The following is a 17,312-nucleotide window of genomic DNA, read 5'->3' as shown; positions in this document are numbered from 1 at the left end:
CTTGAGACTTGGCAAATAGGAAGCTCATTAGGGCTGGGCTTCATCTATCTTTGAGACAGGACCCTGTAGGAAATTGATGTGCTGTGGACGAGTGAACATATTCCAAGCTGCTTTTCTCACCATGTGCTGTCACTGCAGTTGAAGTCAATTGATGTGCTTGGCTTAGTCCCTAGATCACGTGGGGGGCTTGTCTATTTAGGCAGGGCGGGGGGGCTCAAGTCATCTCCTATCTCGATCGTGCTTCCTTCACTTGTCCTGCCAGACTGACATTCCGGGTATAGTAGGTGGCTCATGTTTCTTGCCATGCGCTTTTCTCGAGAGGCTGATTTTAGGCGTGGGGTGTCATTTAGTGATATAGACGAGTCTCTTCACGTTGACACTGATGGGTGCGGGGGAATTGTGGTTTTTAAATACAGTTCATCCCTCAACGATCACGCCATGGATGCTGCGTACCTTGAAACGCTGATCCTCTCTGTTCACAGCTTCCAGAAACCTGTTGAACGCAGGAGGGCGTCAGTTTTGTGCTTGTGGAAACGAACTGGTAACTTCGGGTCTCTAACCAATTCTCCGTCCCTGCTCTTTCTCCCCAGATGACCTGTGTAGAGAAAGCAGGCAACGATGAGAAGATGCTCATGAAAATTTTCCGCTGCCTGGGGAGCTGGTTCAACCTGGGAGTTCTGGATAGTAACTTCATGGCCAACAGCAAGTTACTGTCCCTCCTCTTCGAGGTGCTGGTGAGTATTCGCTCAGGCCATTGGCCGAGCTCCTCTCTGCCCGGGAAGAACGATGTTAACTTTTTACCAGGAGAGGAGCAGCAAAACTTTTAAATCAGTTTGAAATCCCTGTGCAGATTTGTTACAAATCCGTTGTAAACTTTGGCACACTAGGATGACAGCTCATTGGTGGTCTGCATGGCGGGTCATAAAGAGAAGTTTACTCCCCTTCCCGGGCCCTTTTCTCTGTCTTGAGTATGAGACCCAACCCATCTCTTATCCCACTGTGCTGCTGGTGGTACGCTAGCTCTTCCCCAGTGCCCCAAATAGCTCTGCTTAGTGCCCCCTCTATTTCCAGCCTGAAGGCTGTCAAGAACTGGCAATTTGGAGAAGTGGGTGTCAACAGGAGCACAGGACTCTCTTAAGAGCAAGAGTCCAGTTTAAGTGCTGCTTCTGCCCGCATGTCAAGTCCCAAGTTTAGGATTCCAGTTTTCTGGAACCAGCTGCTGCTGTCGCTGACCTGAGATACGCCTAGAACATGGGCCAGCGTTCTTGCACTGAATGCTGAACTTGGGACTGGACAGGGAAGTGGAGAAGGGGGTGATGCTTACGTTCTCTGTGAATTTCCAATCTGATCTTATTCCATTCTGGGTCAGAGACCATGAAGGTGAATGGCGAAGTTTCTTTGTGAGCAGACTGGGGTGAAGTTAGCCCCAAGCACAGCATGGTGAAAGGGAGGGTTGAAGATGTCATTTTTAGCCTTTACCGAGTAAGAGAAATGAACAGCAAAGGACTGTGGCTCATGGAGTCAGGGAGGAAACCTCGCTCCATTTCTCTAGAGTGAAATAGGCGGGGAAAAGAGCAACTCAAACAAAATCTTGGTTTTCTGAACTGCAAAGGGATTATTGGGGGATGGATAGGTGAAGGCCCTGGGCCAGAAACACAGCAGACTTAAAATGTGAATGTAAGACCTGTTCTCCAGTTTGGCTGTGTACCATAGAGGAGGGAGAAACCTGCACCTTCTTCAAGGTGATCATCAGGGTCATCATCTGTCTACACTCCCAACCTCCAGCTATTCAGATAGTGAAAAGAACCATGTATTTCTTCTCATGCTGCATTTGAAAGTCCTCGATCTGAGTGGTATGAACGTTTTTAATTAAAGCAGATGGTAGGACACCTTCTCGCCCCCTGGACTCCGTTATTCCCTTTGCCTGCATTCCTGTCGAAAGCCCTACTGCAACAAATCCTTCCTCTGTGTAGCTTGGGATTCAGCAGTTGTATCCCCAGATGGGTCATGAAATGGCTCACCGTACTGTTTCCAGTTATAGCACATTGGTCCAGGGCAGGACTGGAGTGGGAGTGGGGTGGCACTGGATTGCAGAAACCACATGATCCTGTAATCTTTGCAAACTCAGTTATACTTTCTGGCAGACAGTACCTCCGCAAAGAAGTTCACAAAATTCTAGTCGATCTGGTCTCCTGTTCTCACGGTCTCGCCCATTCATCATCAGTTTTCTCAACTTCTATTAAGAGGCCACTTTGTTTAGTTCACTGGTGCTTCAACTTTTCCTGTCGTGCCCCACCCCCCTCTTACCAGTAATGGAATCGGTCTGTGCTTCCCTCTCCATTACTGTCCAGTTGGCTCCGCGGAGGAGCTGGGGCTAGAGGCGGAGTTGGGCTGGGGGTGGAGCGGAGCTGGGGTGGGTGGCACTCCCTGCCCCCTGTGGGGGCTGGCCTGGACCTCGCCACCGCACCCCCTTCCCCCCAAACATTCCTCTATGCCCCTCTAGGAGGGTGCACCCCCCAGTTTGGGGACCAGTGGTCGAGTTCTTAGAGCACGAGGCTGGGAGCCAGGGCTCCTGGATTCCATTCCAGCTTCTGTCACCGATGTTCTTTATGACTTGAAGTAAGTTTGACTTCAACTTCTGTCTGCTTCCCATCTGCGAATTGAACATTGCTATCAGTTGCTGTTACTGACCACTTAAATTAAGAATGAGTGCAAGGTTTTATACTAATCTCCCTTTTTAGGAGCTCATAACTTTCTCCATATACAAGGTGGGTGAGATAATATCTTTTATTGGATCAACTTCAGTTGGTGAGAGAGACAAGCTTTCGAGCCACGCAGAGCTCTTCTTCAGGTCTGGGAAAGGTACTCTGAGCATCACAGCTCAACGCAAGGTGGAACAGATTGTTTAGCATAAGTAGTTAGCTCATATTCTAAGGGACCAGCATAACTACTTACACTAAACAATCTGTTCCACCTTGCATTTAGCTGTGACGTTCGGAGTACCTTTCCCAGACCTGAAGAATCTGTGGCTTGAAAGCTTTTCTCTCTCACCAGCAGAAGTTGGTCCAATAAAAGAAATTACCTCCACCACCTGGCATCTTTAATATCCTGGTATTGACAGGGCTACAACATTGCATCCTTCATATACAGTTCTTCCTGGCTGAAATTCACTATGCTTAAAGGTGAATTGTTTTGTAAGGCTTTGAGCAAGGTGCCTTTAACACTTGTTCGCATTAGGCGAGTGTTGGAATAAAGTTCTCTCCATCTGCACAGGATTTAAAATATTCAAACGTCGTTAACTTTCAAGGCTAGAAGCATAAAACTTGGCTTGGTTTGTAATCCTCATCAAAGAAACAAAACTGGCTGTAGATTTTCCAAGTTCTGAACATTTAAGTCAATATTTTGTTCATGTACAGTACTGCGCTTTTATCCCTCCTTTTTCTGACACCTTTAACTCAGACTTTCCTGAGTTAGCTGTTCTTTCTCCATATGTATGGAAACCCCAAAGAGCTCCAGTAAAACAGGAAAATTAAATGTAAAAAACTTGCATTAATGCAACATGAAAGTTGAAGAGCTGAGCTAAGCACACACAAGTCAGAAATTCCCAAATGGTACCAGTTCGTCCTGCATTGTTCGCTCAGACCTGTTGCATGGATGAGGTATTGTCTAATGTTTTATTATTATGCCGTTATGAAACGGGTAACTTGCTTTGCATTTGTTGCATGATACAATCTAAGCAAACAAAAATGCAAATTAAGGTTCCCATTTAACAATGGAAAGAGGACTAGACAGCACTTAATGCATGAAACAAGTCTGAGTTAATGTTGCAATAGAAACTGTTATCCTCTGGGGTTTTCTGACTTCTGAGTGCTCAGCTTTTCAGCCTGCATGTTACATTAATGATAGTTTTTGCAGTTAATTTCTACCTGCCCTTCCTTGTTCGCAAGGGATTGTGCTGCTTAATTATTCAATGTTTGCAAAATGCTTGAGGATCCCCTTATGAAAGGGCATCTATAGGTGTGCACCGGATTATTGCTATTCCTTTGTTTCCGCTCCTCTTCGCTGTCTGCTCTCTCCTTCTTTGTACGCCAGCCCTGTCTCCTTTCCTAATTGCCCCCAGCCCTATGGTAGCTATTAAAGCTTCTGTGAAATGAGCCTTGCACAATGGCCATGAATGTTTACCAGGCAGGGCCCACCCTAAGCCACCAGGATAATAAAACCAGTATTTTATCTGCACTTCAGAGGGGTGTTTCCCCCCCCCCCGCTTCACCACCCAAGGAGAAAGGGGTAGTACAATTTTTCCATGGTGCTGAAATATCTCAGACCTGAGATTTGAGTCATTCTGTTCCACCTCTTTACGTGCCATGTAGAGAAGCCAGAAGGGTTTCGTGGGGCGAAGGTCAGTTGCCCCCTGGGTACAGCAGCAGGCTATGCAGGGCAGGCAAAGGAGGTGGTGTGGGGAGAGCTGTGTATTAAGAAACGTGCCTTGGTATTTGAGATGAAACAAAAGCTTCGTTAGGTGCAGCCTTGTTTATCGCTCCACAGTCACCTGGCTCCTTTCCTCCCCTTCTGTCCTGCAGCGACAAGACAAGACGTCCTCAAACCTGCACGAGGCAGCCTCTGATTGTGTGTGCTCGGCTCTCTATGCTATTGAAAATGTGGAGACCAACCTGCCCCTCGCACTGCAGCTCTTCCAGGGAGTCCTGACGCTGGAGGCCGCCTATCACATGGCTGTGGCCCGGGAGGATTTAGACAAGTAAGCAAATGAGCCTCTGGTGTTCCTGGAGAGGGGGGAGAGCTGCAATAATTAACTGTCAACTTGTCTGTTCAGAGCTATTCTTGGGATCGGCTGTGTTTGTGCAGCGCTCTGGAGTGTCGTATGCAAATGATTGCTCACAGAACAGAGACGGCTGAGTTAATGGCGCTTCCCTTTGCCGTCAGTACGCCAGGCTAGAATTGCCGGGGGCGAGCAACCTGAGCTTGGGCAGGCAGGAGGGAGCGTTGCAGGCACGCTGGTGCTTTGCTCTTATCAAAGGGCAGCAGAAGACGTGCCGCTGTGCGCCTCTCATGGAGTGATGAGAGACAGAGAGTGGAATGGCTGAGCCTTCCGGAGAGGGAAAAACCAGCCTTGTGAGTGCTACGGCATGGGACTTGTCCTGCCTTCCATCTACAGAGTTCTGTGCCGATGTTAAAGAGCCCTTCTTGTTGGTTTTATGATGTTAGCATCTAGCTGCTCCAACCAAGATCAAGGCCTCACTCTGCTTGTACAGTGCCTAGCACAATAAGAGGGTTTACAGTGCAGAGAGACAAGACAGAATAAAGGGTAAAAGGAGAAACAAAGGCAAGAGATGGGAAGTGAGTTGGCAGATCTCTTGTGGCAGTGTCTCCTCTCCCCCGCCCTGCAGCCAGTGTTCCTTGCTACCTCCCTCTGAAGTCAGCACTATCAGAGGGGAAAATGAAGGTGAAGAGGGTGGTGGCTTTCCATGGATCATGCCCCAGATCACTCCTAGAACTGCCATTAGAACTCCCAGTCCTGTGCTCAGCCCACTCGGCCATGCTGTCTGTTACACAATGCTGTGCTGTCGGTCCTCGGGAACTGAGAGATGGCAAACGGAGAGACTTCACATTCGGCAATCAGCCCTCACTGTCTCTGTGGTCTTGGTTTTGATCTTCCTCCTTCAAACAGAATAGCAAAGCTGGTTAGTTTGAGGACAGGTTTTTGCTGTTCAACTCAGCCCCTCAAATTGTTTTCTAAAGATATTTCCAGGACAGCAATCCTGTCTTCTAACACAAATTGCCTCCCTGTCTGTGACATGCTGCTGTAAAATTCAAGGCTGATAAAGCTGGTTCACGTACTTGTGTATCATATGCTGTTGCACAGTCCCTCCATTCTGGTACTGTATGTCCTGTTCTTGTGCCGAATGCATTTGAGGTTGATTTTGGTAGACTTCTTGGGGTCTGTTTGCAGCGATGGAGATGGATGTCCTAAACTTTCTCCTGAACCACAGTCTCATAGTTGTCCTGGGTACGTATTAAAGTTTCACTCTGAGGAACCCAATTTAGACCAGGCAGTGGTCTTCACTTTCATCAGCACATCCTGGAATCCATAAAGGGAGAGGCAATTCTTGATTTAGTCCTAAGTGGAGCACAGGATCTGGTCCAAGAGGTGAATATTGCTGAACCACTTGGTAATAGCAACCATAGTGTAATTAAATTTAACACCCTTGTAGAGGGGAAAATACCAAAGAAGCCCGCCACAGTACCATTTGACCGCAGAAAGGGTTAACTACACAAAAATGACTACTAAAAACTACACTCAATTAGCTGTTACCACTCAAGAAAGGAGTATTAAAATCATTGTGGATAGTTCTCTGAAAACATCCACTCAGTGTGCAGCGGCGGTCAAAAAAAAGCTAACAATGTTAGGAACCATGAGGAGAGGGATAAATAATAGTACAGAAAATATCACACTCGACATAAATCCATGGTACGCCTGCAGAAAGGGCTAACTACACAAACATGAGTAGGCTAGTTAAACGGACGTTAAAAGGAGTGGTCACGAGTGAAATGCCTGCAAGCTGCAGGGAAGCTCTTTAAAAACACCATTATAGAGGCTCAAACTAAATGTATTCCCCCCACCAGTAAGAGGACCAAAAAATGCCACCATAGCTTAACAGCAGAGTAAAAGTGGCAGTTAGAGGCAAAAAGGCAGCTTTAAAAGTTGGAAGCCAAATCCTACTGAGGGAAATAGAAAGGAGCATAAACTCTGACACGGCAAGTGTAGAAGTGTAACAAGGAGGCCAAAATATGAATTTGGAGACCAACTGGCTAAAGACACAGAAACTAACAGCAGCATGTTTCTTTTTAAGTACCTCAGAAGTGGGAAGCCTGCCAAACGCACTGGGGCCACTGGATGATCCAGGCGCTAAAGGGGAGCGCTCCTGGAAGACAAGGCCGTTACAGCGAAGCTAAATGAATTCTTTGCATTGGTCTTTCCTGCAGTGGATGTGAGGGAGATTCCCACACCTAAGCTGTCCTTTTTAGGTGACAAATCTGAGGAACTGTCCTAGACTGAGGTGTCAATAGAGGAGGTTTTGGAATAAATTGATAAACAGTAATAAGTCACCAAGACCAGATGGTATCACCCAAGAGTTCTGAAGGAGCTCAAATGTAAAACTGCAGAACTACTGTGATATGTAACTTATCACTTAAAACAGACTCTACCAAATGATTGGAGGATAGCTAATGTAACCCCAATTTTTATTTTTTATTAAAAAAAGCTCCAGAGGTGATCCCGGCAATTACAGGCTGGTAAGCCTGACTTCAGTACAGGGAAAATCGATTTAAACTAGAGTAAAGAACTGAATTATGAGACAAATAGATGAATACAATATGTCGGGGAAGAGTCAACGCGGCTTTTGTAAAGGGAAGTCATGCCTCACCAGTCTAGTGTTCTTTGAGGGGGTCAACAAACATGTGGACAAGGGGATCCAGTGGATATAGTGTACTTGGACTCTCAGAAAGCCTTAGATGTTTCACATGCCAAAGACTCTTAAGCAAAGTAAACTGTTATGGGATAAGAGAAGGTTCTCTCCTGGATCAGTAACTGGCTAAAAGATAGGAAACAAAGGGTAGGAATAAACTGTCAGTTTTCACAATGGAGAGAGGTCAATACAAGGGTCTGTACTGGGACCTGCTGTTTCACAAATTCATAAATGATCTGGAAAAGGGAGTGAACAGTGAAGTGGCAAAGTTTGCAGAGAATACAAAATTATTCCAGATAGTGCAAAGAGTTCCAAGGGGATCTCACTAAACTGTGTGACTGGGTAACGAAATAGCAGATAAAATTCAGTGTTAAGTATAAAGTAATTCACATTGGAAAACAATCTCAACTACACATAGAAAATGATGGGGTCTAAATTAGCTGTTACCACTCAAGAAAGGGGTATTGGAATAATTGTGGATAGTTCTCTGAAAACATCTGCTCAATGTGCAGCAGCAGTCCAAAAAAAAAAAAGGGGGGGGGGGGAAGAAAGCTAGCAATGTTAGGAAAGGGATAAATAATAACACAGAAAATATCATATTGCCTCTCTATAAATCCATGGTACGCCCACATCTTGAATACTGCATGTAGCTCTGGTTGCTCCATCTCAAAAAAGATATATTCGAATTGGAAAAGGTACAGAGAAGGTCAACACAAATAATTAGCGGTCTGGAACAGCTTCTATATGAGGAGAGATTAAAAAGAGAGTGCTCAGTTTAAAAAAGAGATGACTAAGGCGCGAATGTGATAGAAGTCTGTAAAATCATGACTGGTGTAGAGAAAGTAGATATGGAAGTGTTGTTTACTACTTCTCATAACACAAGAACTTGGGGTCACCAAATGAAATTAATAAGCAGTAGGTTTAAAACAAACATAAGGAAGTATTTCTTCACACAACGCACCGTCAACCTGTGGAACTCCTTGCTGTGGGATGTTGCGAAGTCTGGAAGCATAACTGGATTCAAAAAAGAATTAGTTAAGTTCCTGGAGGATAAGTCCATCAGTGATTATTAGCCAAAATGGTCAACGATACAACCCCATAATCTGGGTGTCCCAAAATGTCTGACTGCCAGAAGCTGGAACTGGACAACAGGGGATGGATCACTCGAGATTGCCCTGTTCTGTTCGTTCCCTCTGAAGGATCTGGCTCTGGCCACTGTTGGAAGACAGGATACTGGGCTCGATGGACCATTGGTCTTTGACCCAGGATGGCCGTTCTTAGTTCAGATTTTGTTAAGCACATAACTCCCACAACTATGATGCTCTTCAGTACATTGTAACCCCATTTCCCTGAATTTGGGGGGTGAATTAGAAACGTCTCTGGATAAAAAGGCTGCTGAAATGGAAGGATTCAGTGTACCCCTGCCTCTGAGATGACTGCTTAGTGCATGTTAGCTTCAGGAAGCTAATGCTGTACATAAGTAGGAGACAGTTTCTCCCTGTATTTACGATATCACTGGGTATTTGCATGTGAAACATGATTTGCTTCACTTCCTTCAACAGGGTTCTCAATTACTGCCGTGTCTTCACTGAACTCTGTGAGACGTTTCTGGATAAAATTGTTTGTTCACCAGGCCACGGGCTGGGGGACCTGCGCACGCTGGAGTTGTTGCTGATCTGTGCAGGCCATCCACAGTATGAGGTAGGACTCAGTGCGTTACTCACTCTTCTTCCTCAATCAGATCTTCAGAAAGCTTTTCTTTATAGCCTAGCGAGTTTGGGCAGGTTTCAGGTCCCGTTCCATAGTGGCCTTGAAAGCCTTGCTCTGAATTTGTGATGCAGAAGGTATTGTTTAACTCATCTGTGCCTGGGATAGAAACCCGAGGCAGCCTCTCCTGATGGAAGAGGTAAGGAAAAGTCCCTCATCAATTTGCTTGAAAGCATTTTAAACCTCTCACCTGCTAGGAGCTGTATCTTGCTTCCTACATCTTCTCTGTGCAGTAGTCAGTCAGGGTCCGCCTTAGGGAGAATAGATTCCTGGGTGAACATGTATTTTGGTGCCTCCCCTGGCCCCTGCTGCTCCCCACCCTCATTGCTCCCAGCTCTGCTGCCTCCCCCCGACCCATTGCCCCTAGCTTGCTTCTGCGGCCTCACACTACTGGCCCTCCTCACTCCTTGCCTCTTGACCACAGCTCACCCATAAGGCTAGCCCTTGTAATGTAGCGGTAATTTCTTGCATATCCACCCAAATCAGATGAGTGATCTCATCTCCCCTCGCTTTCTCCCCCCGGCACACTTTTGCACACCGCCTGAAGCTCAGAATAGCAAAATATCACATGTAAGATGTGGGATTTCCCCAGATCTCCCCCTCTTGGGATATCCCCTGGGACAGTTTGATTAACTAAAATCTTGCTGACTGACCTTTAGTTGTGTTTGCTGTGCCCCTTCTGTTCAGATCTGTGTTCAGTAAATGTGCCCCCATCACAGAGGTACTGATTTATGGATTGGTGCTCGTTACATATAGCACTAATACATGTCACCAGCCAGACCTGGTTTCATAACTACCTATGCACCCATCACTTTATTTGGGACATAGAACTTTACTGATGGAGGAGTCAAGCCTTTAAAATTAGTCTCTCTTCATGAGAAAAGTAGAAACTGGACTGACTGGGTTTTAAGTGGGCTAGCATGCTGTTAACTTCTAGAGGTGCGGGTTTTCAAATACACAGAAGTCCCTTAGGCCTTATCTGCACACAGTTTGGGTACCAGGATAACTGTCAGCTTTTGGCTGATAATTATACTGACCCCACCCCTCATATGGACACAGTTATACCGATATAAAGCATGCGTCTGTGCATGTAACTGGGTCCACACTCAGGGTGCAGCGCTTTCTTAGATGCAGTTTTTATGTGTGGCCCAGGCCTTGGGATGAGAGTCACATTATCTTTCCATGGTTATTGGGGTGACTCATGCCTGAGCGAGGAGGGGGTGGAGGTTTCTGTCTGACAGATGTTTGACCTACATGAAGTGAGCTGATGACTTCAGCTGAGCTCCTAGTGAGCTCTATCCACTGCTGCAAGATACACTAGTATCTGAAGAGGTTTGAAGCCAGGAGGCTGAATTACCCCTTTGCTCGGGGATGGCTCCCTAGGCCAGAGTACGCCCAGCGTGGGGACATCTTCACTGTTACTCTGCAGGGTCACTCATCCAAACGCTGTCCCAGCACTAACTTGTTTGATTTTTAAATCAACTGCTTAAACAACAAGCGAAAAATGCAGGTTTGTGAAGCCGAAGGAGCTGCTCGTGGCTTTGTTGAGGCTGCAGGTGTAAGTGTGGAGCCTGTGACGGTGCTTTTCGGCAGCAGCCTTCTGACGACTTTCCACACTAGGAGGATGGGGGCAAAATCCTGTCTGTGAAAATGACGAGTGGCTGTTTTTCCTCTCCCAACAGGTGGTAGAAATTTCCTTTAATTTCTGGTACAGACTGGGGGAGCATCTGTACAAAACAGATGATGCAGTCATACACAGCATCTTCAAAGCCTACATCCAGAGGCTTCTGCATGCTCTGGCCAGACACTGTCAGCTTGACCCGGACCACGTAAGGCTGCGTTCAGCTCTCTTCCTTTTTCCTCCCCTGCTCCAGTAGGCTGCAGTGGACATGGGGGGGTTGGTGAAATGCAGCTCACCTTCCCCACGCGCTGATTGTCACTGCTAGCTAAGGAACCAGGCATGTAACGGCTCTGCATGTAATGGCTAGCTAAGGAACCAGGCACGTAACAGTTTTCGTTACCGCCCACCCCCCTCATTTCCATCTGCAGTTAGGGATGGAAATGACGGGATTGGGCAGTAACGAAAACTGCCATATACTTAGAGGGCCTAATCTGACATCCCCTCCCTTCAGCAAGCCAGCCTGTGTTCCGGCAGAGAGGTCTAGTGGCTGTGCTGCCCTAGAATGACTCTTGGGTGGGCAAGTGTATGATGGGGGAGCTGGGTGCTGGCAGGTCTCATTTTTGCTTTTGCCATTCTTGGGTCCCCTTCTCCCCCAGCTGAAATGCCAGTGTGGAATTGCAGGCTGAGCACATTCACCTGACTGTCCTCCCCGCTGGTCACTGTCTCCCTTCTTGAAGGAGCCTGAGCCGCTTGGAATACTTAGTGCCATCCCCGGCTGTATTCCCCCACCTCCCGGAGACTTTGCATGGGTCTGAGAGCTTGCCTTTATTTCCGGAGCTCAGTGCGGGGAGAGGATCTGGCCTGTTAATGCAGGATGTGTGGAGTGGGCCAATCATGAGCCCCAGACACCTCGCTTGACATGATGTTGGTGCTCCTGCTTTCCATCCATTGAAATCCCCTTCGGCTGAGGTGGCAGAGAGGATCACATGGTTTAGGGTGGCTTAATGTAATAGCTTGTCTTGCCCTTCCCTTGCTCTGTGGGTGAATTAGGATCTGGAAGTCCCCTTAGCTGCTGTAACCCCACTTCCTCCAACTCTAAATCTCTGCTAGGAGGGTGTCCCGGAGGAGACAGATGACTTCGGGGAGTTCCGGATGAGGGTCTCGGACCTGGTGAAGGACTTGATCTTCCTGGTTGGATCGGTGGAATGTTTTGCCCAGGTGAGCCCCTAGTAATGCTGCCGTGGCGCTGGGTAAGTTGCCTCGGAGGGGATTCTGTTGCCTTGGGCGTGTTTAGCGTGGCTTTGCACGCACAGGATGATGTAATGTCCATATTCTGTGAATGGATTGTTACCCTGAGAGGCCGTGTCTTCTCCTTGTGGCGGTGTTGGCTGCTCACCTCCACCAGGCTGGCCAGAGTCGGCTCCTGTGGCTTGATCCTGGATTGCCGTGTCCCCTACCACTCGCTGTTAGTTCAGAGCCCACTCCAGCTACAGTGGAGCGTGTACTCTCCCCTCCTTGACAAAATGAAGGATCTCTGCATATCCTGTCATGTTCACCACTGTGTGGTCTGGCTGGGCCCCAGGGGCTGTCTCCCAGGTTCCTTTCCTCTCTGCCAGCTGACGCCACGCTACGCTGCCCCTCGGGGCGTTCAGCAGTGAGGACGCTGCAGTCACTCCGCTGTGTGATAAAAGCTGGTTCTTGGTGGCGGGGTGAGATCGCCTCCAGGAGCTGCCGCCGAGTGGGTCTCGTCACAGGCCTCAGCGCACTTCAGGCCGCCTCTGAGACCGCGGTGCTAGCAGTGAGCATTAGATCAGCCTCGGTGCAGAACCAGGCTCCAGAGAGTGCTGGGAAAGCAGTTTAGGAGGAGAGGAGCAAACAGGTTCTTCTGCCACTTCCCAAGGAGAGGTGCTACCCTGCTGCTGCCCGACTTTCTTAATCCTCCTGTGTGACCGACTCTCTCTGCCCCACAGCTTTATGCTACCTTGAAGGATGGGAACCCTCCCTGGGAGGTGACGGAAGCTGTTCTCTTCATCATGGCCTCTATAGCCAAGAGCGTTGACCAGTGAGTATCAGGCACTGCCTGCCTCTGTGAAGATTGGGTGTAGGGGCTCGTCCCATTTGTTTTCGGGGCTCTGGCTGCAGCTGACCAGTTTACTCCTGGGGGAATTCTGCACCAAAACATCCACAATTCTGCATATTTTATTTGTCAAAATAATGCAATATAATCACACCAGTTTCACTTATTTTGGTAATTTATTTGAACTATCACACAGAAAAACAGTCACAGTAGCTGTTCAGCATTTCCTAAACACCTGAAAGTTAAGTTACAAACACACAGTAACCAAGACCCTGCATTCCAGTTCTAATCCTGGATTTTCATTTAAATTACAGGAGTTTTAGTTTGCTGTTTGGTGTTCTGTGAAGCAGACTGTCACTTTGAATTGCTCAGACTTTCACACATGGAAGTCGGACAGTTTCGCTAATAATTGTCCTGCATTTTTTTCCAATGGATAAGTGAAATAGATCCTCAGCTGTAATCTAGCCCCTTGTGCCCCCTCTCTGGCATAGGGGAAAAAACACGAGAAAGCCCAGAGCCCTTCCTAGCTCAGGGTTCCCTCAGTATCCTTTACAATAAGGCTCCTTTGCACGCTCTGGCAAGGTATAGGAGCCTGAATTGGCTAAGAATAGGAACAATTAACTAACATTGGGAACATTAGCAGCCTGCCTGCTTAGTTGTTACATTTCTGCTCTGCCTCAGGGACAGAGCCTGCTTCACCCAGCCCTACGCCTCCAGGACACAGCAACGGCGAGCAAGAGGGACAGAGTGAGTCTCTCTCACTGGTTCATACAGGCACCCGCCCAGCCCTACCCCCTTAATGTCTCTCCAGGGGCGCATGCACGCCCAGCTTCCCCGCCCCCCATGATCTGCTGTCAGCTGCTCCCAGCAGATGCTCCCAGGCTGCCGCGGAAGGGGCGTGTGTTTCCCCACAGATTTCTTTGCTCCCTCATTGTTCTGTGGGGGAGCCAAGAGATCTGCGGCAGGTACGAATGCTGTGCCTCCACTGGGGAGCAGGACCCCCCAGGAGAACCAGTTGCCAAGATTCAGGGACGGCTGAAAATACCCTGAGCAGCCCCGAGTTGCTCTTGTCTGTAGCGCTTGAGCCGCTGTCCCCCCAACCAGCAAGTCAGGTTTACCCGCTAAAAATGCAGGTCCTGCAAGCTCATGCAGAGACCTTCGTGTGCCACAGGGCTCCTCAGTCGAGAGAGAGATTACTGCTGATGTGAAACGTAAGTGAGGAGCCCCAGATACCTCGGTGCTGGACTCCCTCCTTGTGTACCGTCAGGACCGTGCATCACCCGGCCTCTGCCTTCATTCTCCCCATTCTCTGTTCTTTCCCAGCCCCTCTCCTTAATGCACCCTCAGCCAGTGCCATCCGCCAATGCCCTCTGCTCCTCAAATCCCTCCCAATGTTACTGCCTGGTATCTCTCATCTGGCTTGTGGAAGGCAGGGAGCCCTTCAGGGCAGGGAACAACTCTGTAAAGTACTGTTTCAATTGCAGCTCGCGTCACGAGTCTGTAAAACGATTATTGGCGCATCCCCTGCTGGGAGCGGCCCTAGGATCCGGAAGGCCATTGCCTCCCGGCTGGTAGAGGGGAAGGGCAGGAGTTCCGTAACTGCGCCGGTCCCTGGAGGCTGGCGCTCTCTGTTGTCTGGGATGCCCTGACACCAGACGACTGAGTCACAGAGGACTAGCAAAACGGGGGAGGGGGAGGATAAATTAAGTGTTGGCAAGGTGTTCGAGTTTTGCCAGAACAAATCTATCCGGTCTCTACAGGGCAGGTGCTCCAGGGAGGAGGTGGTTGCTAGTCTGTTGCCTGTAGATTCACCGGCTCAGACTGCCAAGCATCAAAACTCATCGTGTTGCTCTTCTTCTCCTTTCTAACGTCATTCCCCTGTAGCAAGAGTGATGGAGGTTTCTGAGAGCTTGACCATCTTGTTGCTTTGTGTCTCCCGGGTTACTGACCCTTGTTCCTCTGAACACAGCCTTTCCCACTGTGGCTCCTCCTGGTCGCTGATTACTTGGTTAACAGCTGAAAACACAGGCACACTGGTGGAGTGAGACACCTCCACCAATAGGGCTGAATTCCCTTCTGGTACCACTAGGAGGCGCACTTCCCCTAGTTCAGGGCATAGCTGATGGAACAGGGCAGGATAAAACAGATGATGTCTAGGGCTGATGAGTTGGATTCCTTGTATCTTAGAGATGCTTTTTGTGTCCAGTGGAGTGGGTGGCGATGGAAGGGTCCTGTGTGCGTCCAAGTAGGAGCCCCACAATGATCTGAGTACAAGTGCCGCTCAGGGTTAATCAGGAATGCCCGTTGAATTCCTTGCTGAGTGTTTTCCTCTCTGTCTTGCCCCATAACCCTGGCTCTTACCAGATGACTCTTCTCATTCACTCTTCTTCAGCTTGCTGCTCTTTCTTGCCACTAGTATTCTGGAGCTTGGTGGTCCTCTCCCCTGGCTCTGGCTCCCCGGTGTAAAGCTTGGACTGAATAGCGTTTAAGTGCTGAGTATTGTTACAGTTATTGTTAAAGATACTGGCCCCCGCTGGGCGGTGTGTCAGACTTTCTATCCAGGCTCCTCAGGGTAGCGCCTCATGGTTCCTTGATCTAGCTGGTACTTCCATCGATTCTGCTATTTGAAGGCTGAAACTGTCGGTTTCTTGCTTGGGAATAGGACTGACTGTGCCAGATACTGAGTAACCACTGTCCTCTGTCCCCAGGGAGAACAACCCGACGCTGGTGGAGGTGCTGGAGGGGGTGGTGCGCCTCCCCGAATCCGTACACACTGCTGTCCGCTACACCAGCATCGAGCTGGTGGGAGAAATGAGTGAAGTCGTGGACAGAAACCCTCAGTTCCTGGGTGAGTCTAGCCGTTGACACTAGCTCAGTCTCTGCACTTCAGCTGGCTTCCCTCTGGGAAATGTGACCTCTTCAAGGTCAATGCGGGACAGATAAACCAGTGTGCCTCTTAGAATGAGGCAGAAAATGAAGCTGTGGGAGTCCTCTGTATAATCCAGTGTCTCCTTGTGGGTTTCTTCTCTTCTCAGATCCTGTGCTGGGTTACTTGATGAAAGGTCTCTGTGAAAAGTCACTGGCCTCTGCTGCTGCCAAAGCTATTCACAATATCTGCTCAGTATGCCGGGACCATATGGCTCAGCACTTTAACGGCCTGCTGGAGATTGCCCGCTCCCTCGACTCCTTCATGCTGTCTCCAGAGGCTGCTGTGGGACTCCTTAAAGGTATTTCCTCACATGCCCAGACACCGCTGTTAGGACTTACTGCTTAGTGCAGACGTACACTCGATATTGTGAGGGTCACCGAGGGGGTGTATTACAGCCCCCAGTGTCACACTTCAGTTGACATTCTCAAATCACAGTGAATTCTGACCAAATCACTTTCAGGCCAGAATTTTCCATGCCTTTTCTTGGCCCAAAGGTGATTTTTTTGTTTGTTTGTTTGTTTTTGTTTTAAAGAAAGTTGGATCCGAATTTTTTCAGTTATGCTCAGCTCTGAAGAAGAAGTAGAAAAATACAGGTTTTCTGCTTTAAAACCTACTGCCACACTTCATTCAGTGACTCTGGTAGAACGTTGAAATGTAGCATGAAAATATTCTTAAGTACCAATGGGACCGAATTTGAAGCTAGTCTGATAATAGTTCTGAGTTCATGGAAACTGGCTTCGGCTCATGCACAGTGGAAAACAAAAGTTTTTGTACTTCTGGAAACAGACTGATTTGCACTCGTGCAGTTTTTAATGTTCATTCTTCAATGTATGTCAATAGCCATCAACTTGCATTAAGGTCTTCAAGCAGCAAGCTGTCTTTCAGAAGTACAGTAAAAGCTTTGTTATCCAGCATGTTGGGGGAATAGAGGGTGCCAGTAGGTAAAAAATTTCCGGTTAACTAAGAGGGAGGGAGTTTGGGTGTTGGGAAGGGGCTCGGGGTTGGGGCGTGAGAGGGGTGAGGGGCGTGGGCTCTGGGAGGGAGTTTGGGTGCAGGAAGGCTTGGGGCAGAGGGTTGGGGCATGGGAGGGGATTCGGGGTGCCGGATCCAGGCGGCGCTCATCTCAGGCGGCTCCCTGGAAGCAGCGACATGTCCCTGCTGCTCCTAGGCAGAGGCGTGGCTAGGCGGCTCTGTGTACTCACCACTCCCCGAGCGCGGGCTCCGGAGCTCCCATTTGCCGGGAACCACGCCAATGGGAGCTCTTGGCCTGCAGGTGGAGGTGTGGCTTGACAGCTCTGTGCGCTGCCTCCGCCCACAGGCACCGCCCCCGCAGCTTTCATTGGCTGCGATTCCTGGCCAATGGGAGCTGTGGGGCCAGCGCTTGGGGCGGGGCAGGGCGAGCAAGCCGAGCCGCCTGCCGGCCCTGCACCAACT

General features: G+C 48.8%; 1 protein-coding gene across 1 annotated transcript in view; it reads left to right on the top strand.

Annotated features, from left to right (window-relative positions):
- Positions 1 to 17,312, top strand: part of TNPO3 (transportin 3) — an 82,430-nt gene that overhangs the window by 42,747 nt on the left and 22,371 nt on the right. Inside the window, exons 5-12 of the mRNA XM_048836799.2 lie at positions 591 to 734; positions 4,581 to 4,756; positions 9,047 to 9,185; positions 10,934 to 11,080; positions 11,983 to 12,090; positions 12,843 to 12,934; positions 15,658 to 15,797; positions 15,985 to 16,176. Coding sequence (XP_048692756.1) covers positions 591 to 734; positions 4,581 to 4,756; positions 9,047 to 9,185; positions 10,934 to 11,080; positions 11,983 to 12,090; positions 12,843 to 12,934; positions 15,658 to 15,797; positions 15,985 to 16,176 — 1,138 coding nt within the window. The remainder of the gene's footprint in view (positions 1 to 590; positions 735 to 4,580; positions 4,757 to 9,046; positions 9,186 to 10,933; positions 11,081 to 11,982; positions 12,091 to 12,842; positions 12,935 to 15,657; positions 15,798 to 15,984; positions 16,177 to 17,312) is intronic.

Source organism: Caretta caretta, chromosome 1, assembly GCF_965140235.1.
Source record: "Caretta caretta isolate rCarCar2 chromosome 1, rCarCar1.hap1, whole genome shotgun sequence".
Classification (NCBI taxonomy): Eukaryota; Metazoa; Chordata; order Testudines; family Cheloniidae; genus Caretta; species Caretta caretta.
The sequence above is the reverse complement of the archived record's forward strand: the minus strand, read 5'-3'. Positions and strand labels throughout refer to the sequence as shown.